Source organism: Coenobita brevimanus, chromosome 86 (genome assembly GCF_032717465.1).
Source record: "Coenobita brevimanus isolate Jiangsu-jjx chromosome 86, ASM3271746v2, whole genome shotgun sequence".
NCBI lineage: Eukaryota > Metazoa > Arthropoda > Malacostraca > Decapoda > Coenobitidae > Coenobita > Coenobita brevimanus.
In genome coordinates, this window is record NC_137039.1 from 36260318 (window position 1) to 36267254 (window position 6937).

General features: G+C 41.1%; 1 protein-coding gene across 1 annotated transcript; it reads right to left on the minus strand.

Moving 5' to 3' along the window:
* Positions 1-1013: 1013 nt before the first annotated feature.
* Cox17 (Cytochrome c oxidase copper chaperone COX17) lies at positions 1014-6455 on the minus strand. The gene is made up of 4 exons (XM_080280936.1): positions 6445-6455; positions 5094-5174; positions 1665-1753; positions 1014-1100 (listed from the first exon to the last, which is right to left on the minus strand). The coding sequence occupies exons 2-3, from the start codon at positions 5171-5173 to the stop codon at positions 1669-1671; spliced, it is 165 nt and encodes a 54-aa protein (XP_080137062.1). The 5' UTR covers position 5174; positions 6445-6455; the 3' UTR covers positions 1014-1100; positions 1665-1668.
* Between the last annotated feature and the right edge of the window lie 482 nt (positions 6456-6937).

Here is a 6937-nt window from a genome sequence, read left to right on the forward strand (position 1 = left end):
GGACTTTGGAGGAAGCACAAGGAGAGGAGACGGTAGGTCTAATTATGGGTCTTCTTCTTCATACAAAAATAACCTCTGATTCGACAAAGATTTTTATTTGAGGGAAGGACAGGAAAATATCTTGTTCTTCCCACAAATAGATTTTTGTTGCGGGAAGAAAATTATTTCATGTTGGTTTTTAAATCAGCATAGATAATTTCCGAAACAATACACGAACAACACGTTTGCACTTTATGAGGGGAAATTACCTCCAAGTCGAGGTTTTAGCATCTATGCTTTTGACGCCACCACATTTCCCTGTGTGAAAAACAACGATAGATTCAAACAGTAATTTGAGAATGAGGTGTCGAGACTATTTGCGGCCGAAACAGTATTTTTCTGCTGCCAATTTGACAGTCCTTCAACCGGCCAAGATATTTCTCTACATGTCACGTTCCAGGAAATCGCAGGTTGCGACCGTTTGTCGCCTCTAAAATGGCATTACGAATATACGGCTTAAGGCAGGAGGGATTGGGAAGTCTTGTAGTGGTTAAACAAGTTTTTATTATAATACGTCATCGCCATCTCGCAACAGGAATAAGAGATGACATTGGAGTCGTAACCTTGGAAAATCTCTGTCCCTTGAATCACATACGTACGATCATTTCCCTGTCGTAACTCTAGAAATGCCTTTGCAGGGAGGACAAGGAAAGACGAGTGCAGAATTTTCGCACATTCTCCTTGAAAAAAGAAAAGAAAAAGAAGAAAGGAAAGAAAAAAAGAAAGGCAAAAGATAACGGAGACAAGGACAAAAAAATAAGAGGGAACTTTGTTTTTGCACGAAGGACAATGGAAAATGACTAACGATACATAATCTTGCCGAGTTCCATCTGGAAAACTAAATCTAAGTGACGGGAGTAAAAATAATTGTCTTCAGTTAAATTGTGAATCTGAACTTGAGACAGTCCGCGCAAGGTGAAGCAGGATCAAACCCCATATATATACAAACGATCTGTGGCTGGATCAAACCCCCTATAGATAGGATCGTTGGCTGGATAAGACCCATATGAGATCGTTGACTGCTTCATAGGATACACGGAAGCTCACTCATTTGCGCCAATCTGGAAAACACAAGCCTCTATTATTATTATTATTATTATTATTATTATTATTATTATTATTATTATTATCGTTTTATTGTTATTATTATTATTATTATTATTATTATTATAACTATTACTATTATTATTATTATCATCTCGGTTATTTAACCTTCTTAATCCTAGTCTATAAAAAGAAAAGTTCAGATCTTTGAGCACTTGGGTTGATCAGTGAGAACAAACAGGCCATTAGCCAAACTATCATATAGCGCCATACGTAAACATTACATAGAATCTGACACCCCACCCACTTTGACCCCTCAGTCCTCACTGTTAGTGCGAACGAGGCGGAACTCTCTCTAATTGAGTGTGTTGACGGTGCAGCGTAGGCCGTCACTAGCCAGCAACGAGACTTCCCTTGAGCTCTTGTGTTTTGAATGTAAGTAGCATACTATAATGTTTTACCTATGGAATAAATAAATGTATATTTATATATTTATTTATTCATTTATGTACTTATTTTTATTTATTTATGTATACAAATCTCTCTCTCTCTCTCTCTCTCTCTCTCTCTCACCTGGTCACACGGTCACACCTGTAGCCCCAGTTTCTTTAGACACTCCTGGTGGGCTTCCAACAAGGCTGTGCAGTTCGTCTCTCCTTTTTCCGTCACGCTGTCAGATAGAAAGAAAATAATTATCAGTAACGCAAGCACCCACGCACGCACGAACAGACAGACCAATCACATAATCCCTCCTCCACCATAGATGTGGGGAGGTATAACGGATATATGGATGAATGAATGAATAAAAGAAAAGGAAACAGAAATTAAATCGTCCAGAAATACCATGCATACAAAAAAAATCGTCCAGCGTTAAGAGGAACATACTGTACGACAGAAAAGGAGTTTACCGTAGTACAGGGGTAAAGAGATACACTCTGGTCTTATACATACATGAACAGATAATACAGCGCCAAGGTGTGTGTGTGTGTGTGTGTGTGTGTGTGTGTGTGTGTGTGTGTGTGTGTGTGTGTGTGTGTGTGTGTGTGTGTGTGTGTGCTCAAGAAGAATAAAAGTTACATGTAAGTGAACATACTGTTAAGTCAGTCTCTCTCTCTCTCTCTCTCACACACTCACACACACACACACACACACACACACACACACACACACACACACACACACACACACACACACACTCATCCATCATCTTAGCCACTTGAGCTGTGAACAGGGAAACCTGGTGTGATAAGAGAATGGGGCCAGGGACTGATATACCCTACAGTATGAGAGATAACATTGAGATGAGAGAGAGAGAGAGAGAGAGAGAGAGAGAGAGAGAGAGAGAGAGAACAATAATTTGTGAATAGCGGACTCCGTTATAATAACGATATGCAAAGGAAGATTAGTGTTGTTGTTGTTGTTGTTGTCCCAGGATCATTTGAACCTGAACCCGGTGGACTGCAGGCTGAAGATGCCCTCCTCCTGCAATCCACCATCCTCCATTCGGGAGGGAAAGCAGTCAGGGATGCTTGTATAACCAGGCAATGGGGCCGGCCAGCTAAATCGCTGCCACCGCATAATGGCGTCCCTCTCCAGCAACAAGACTGAAGTGTAATACGTGAAATAAATCGGTAAAGAACAGGCGTTAAGAACTGCTAAATCCGCACTAATACGAGCACAGCCTTGCGCCGGTCCCAGTTAGCCAGCTGGGTTTTATGTAAGCAGGAGTGCCAAGGTGACTTTCACCTCTCTCTCTCTCTCTCTCTCTCTCTCTCTCTCTCTCTCTCTCTCTCTCTCGTAACTCACATTATGATTAGTAGGGAGAACAAGAAACGTGTAAATATTATGCATTCTTTTCGCCCCTTTCGTTAAAAAAAGATCAGAACAATTTTCCTCATAACTAAGCTTTGTATTTATTTATATATATCTTTACTTATTTATTTATTTCTGTCAGTCGGAACAAACGAAAGGGGAAAATTCTACTACACTCGCCTTGTCCTTCCCGTAAAATAAATATATATATCATACCTACGAGAGGCAGGTCACTGTATAGTAAGTCTGCACATAAATCCTTACCCGGACTCGCAAACAAACGTCCAATCATCATCTTGCAACTCGGCTTACTTTTGACGGAAAAACATAGGAAATTTCTACTACGATCCCCAGTCTCTTCTGCATTAATATATCACAATTACGACAGGGAATATATTGTAACTTTGTGAATACGGGACCTTGGCAGTGCTTAAGATATGATTATTGATTCTGGAGAGAGAGAGTGGCCATGGGAGCGCTTACGCAACAAAACCCGGCACACCATCTTTACGTAACGCACACATGCCCTATTGCCCGCTTCAGGTGTGGAGAGATTTTCGTTTGCGTTTTCCTCTCCCATGGTAACCAGAAAAAAAAAAAAAGAATAAATAAGTGAATAGTTCATCATTCACTATCACCTCCACCACCACCATCATCATTATCTATAAGTAAATCGTCATCATCTGTAAGTATATCATCATCATCATCATTATCATCATCATCATCTGTAAGTAAATCATCATCATCGTAATCATCATCATCTGTAAGCAAATCATCATCATTATCATCATCATCATCACCATCATCATCATTATCATCGACCGTTCAATTTGATATCACCTGGACATCAACAGAGCTAAAAAGAGGTTAGGGATCGTCGCCAGGTGAGAACAAACTCGCTATTACCTCCTCGCTACGAGCAGTCTTTCAGTAGTAGTAGTAGTAGGTGTAGTAGTAACCTCAGGATCATATATATTAAACCCAAGGAACTCCAGGTCGATGCTGCTTTATTTCCACAGTTCAAAATTCTTCTTTCAGCTCTCTCTCTGCCCCCCCCCCCTCTCTCTCTCTCTGGTGCCAAGAAATTCTAACCTGGTAACTGTCTGACCTCGATCTCACGTAAATACCCCCTGTTTCGACGATTTTTTTCTTCACTGTGGGCGCCAAGGAAACGATTTTCTCTCTCTTAACCCGTATGGCACCTTTACTTTTTTTTTTTTTAGTTATTCTGGGTGGCAACTGAATCATTTAACTTTTTAATTCGATTGTGTTATATTTTCAACTTTATTATACTATTGCCTTTAAGTTTGCATGGTTATAATTATGTATGTATGTGTGTATGTAGCAAAACTCTGGCCGCTGACGAACATTTTTAATATCTGGCCTGCCGAGTTTGATCCCGACTGAAAGGGGTAGTTTGGCTTTACCTGCGACGGCTTCGATAGTGAAATGTGGGTAGCGAAGTGCGTGGAGATTTGCGAGCACACTGAGGACTTTATGTATTAGAGATAATACTCTGTGTGTGTGTGTGTGTGTGTGTGTGTGTGTGTGTGTGTGTGAGGGGGGGAGGGTAAGATGGGTAAAGAATAGAGGGGGAGAGATGGAACATGAAGATGGGAGATAACATAGGGAGAGAGAGAGAGAGAGAGAGAGAGGGAGGGAGGGAGGGAGAGAGGGAGAAGGAAGGGAGTAATGGGTAATAAAGTCAGTCTTGGATCTCCTGGTTACACAACACCCATCTGGCACTCTCACATACGAGGGAATATCTTAAGCCTAGTGAGAGATATAAAGCTGAATAGAGGACAGCTAAATGTAATAACTGATACGCAAAAAAAAAAGCTAAACGAACAAACAAAACGTCAATATAATAAATTCTGAGAAAGTCCTAAGAAATTAATATACAAAATAAAATAATCAGCATAATAAAAGATAAACAAAAGGAAAAAATAAGATACGTGTTGAATAAGACGAAAGCTAAATAACAGACGCAAGATAAGGATTTAATAAAGACAAATTCTCCACAAATGATTAAAGGTAAATAGAAGACGAAACTCAATGAATAAGAGTTAAAACAAAAGAAAAACGGGGAAGAGAAGACAAAAATGATACAAGAGACGAAATCACGCGTATGAAAAATAAATAAGTAGTTAGAGAGTCAAAAACCAAAATGAACGACTGAAAGCTAATTATTATCGTACCATAGCTGAAGGGCGGCACTGGTCTCTGGACAGGGGTTGTCCTCTGGCTTGGCAGGGGCGGCAGGCTGCTCGTCAGACATCCTGTGGGCGGCAGGTACGTTAGAGAGAGAGATAGAATGTTGATGCTTCTGTGTGTCCTGTCTGTGGGACCCTTTCTGTATCTGTGTGTGTGTGTGTGTGTGTGTGTGTGTGTGTATTGTTAAATTTCTTTTGTGTCTCTGCTTTTATGTGTTTGTTTGTCAGTCATGTTTGTGTTATTTCTCTGCTTACCGTGGTGGTGAGAGTGACATACAAGGATATGTGACTGGATAAACTGGTCCAAACCCTCACTCCTGGCAACTTGATCTCTCTCTCTCTCTCTCTGGTTATAGACAAACACTTTTTTCAATATATTTTCACTTAAGCGCGAGCACACTATTCCTAACTAAAGTACACTATCCCTAACCAGATCAAAGCAAACATGTAGGCTACTAACTTATCATGTCCGAGCTAGATCGCGTCAGTCCTAACTAACCCTAGTCTAACCTAACTTAATCTGACCAGTCCTAACCTAATCTAACCTAACCTAATCTAAGCTAATGTAACCTAACGTAACCATTCCTACCCTACCCTGGCCTAACCAAACCACGACACGCCAAACCCAACTTACCCAAATCAAACCTAAGCAGGATCCAAGACGGGCCGAAGCTGCTGTCTCTTCAGCATAAATACAGTATTATCATGTCCGCCTATAATTCTTCCAAACCCGTCCTAACTTAGTCTAACCAAAACAACATTTCTTCGTGGCTATCTCCCCACCTTCATCAACGTACATTTCAGTCATTCGTATCTCTCAGTATCTTTCAGATCTCTTTCTCTGGTGATTAATTTTCAAAAGATCATATCACATTTCTTGGAAAAAAAATAAATCACAGAGGTTAGGTGTGCTGAACCGACTCCGTGCATTCATTAATCCCACTGACATGCTGATTTTGTACAGGGGACTGTTAGCCCATGTGTGAAGCACAGCTTTCGTGTGTGTGTGTGTGTGTGTGTGTGTGTGTGTGTGTGTGTATTTCATATTTCGGAAGGGGTAGGTTTTGCAGACTCTACAGTTAGCCTTAGGTTCTCCCTTGTTTTCATAAACACACTCATTCCGAACGCAGCCGCTTAACTTAGTGGACGTTTTATTAACTGACCTCGTAGATTTCGTTGCATCTCTTCCTCTGGGATTTACTTTGCATATTACACCTTTTTATATCTAATACGTTACTGAGGCAGACCATATCGATACTTGAAATATATTAATAACAGAGAGAGAGAGAGCGAGAGAGAGAGAGGGGGGGGGGTGCTATGAACTTTCCCATCCTACCTTCTGTGTGGTGGTGTGGTGGAGGTGTCTGTTGTGGCGGCGATGGAGACAGTGACCGAGCGGCTCCTTCTCTACCCCTCCTTCCACATTTTAAGCCCCGCCCCTACCCTATTACGTCACCGAGGTACTGTGACGTCACTAAGATATTGATGTTACGAGTACTGTGACGTCACTGATATATTATGCTGGAATTTCAATTATCGTGGCGTCATCGAAGTACTGTGACGTCATTGCTGTAGTTGATGCTATTTGGGTAAGTTGTCGATGTACTTTGATGTTATTAAGGCACTGTGACGTTTTCGAGGTACCGCTACGTCACTTGTGAATTCCGGCAGTATTTGGGCCAGACTATCGACGTACAATGACGTCATCTAATTACTGTGGTGCCTTTAACCTAATGTGACGTCACTGGCAGTAGGACAATTGGCCCATGCTAGCAGCTCCTACAAGAGTAACTAAACTACTAGTATAAGATAAAGATGGTAAAGAAGGC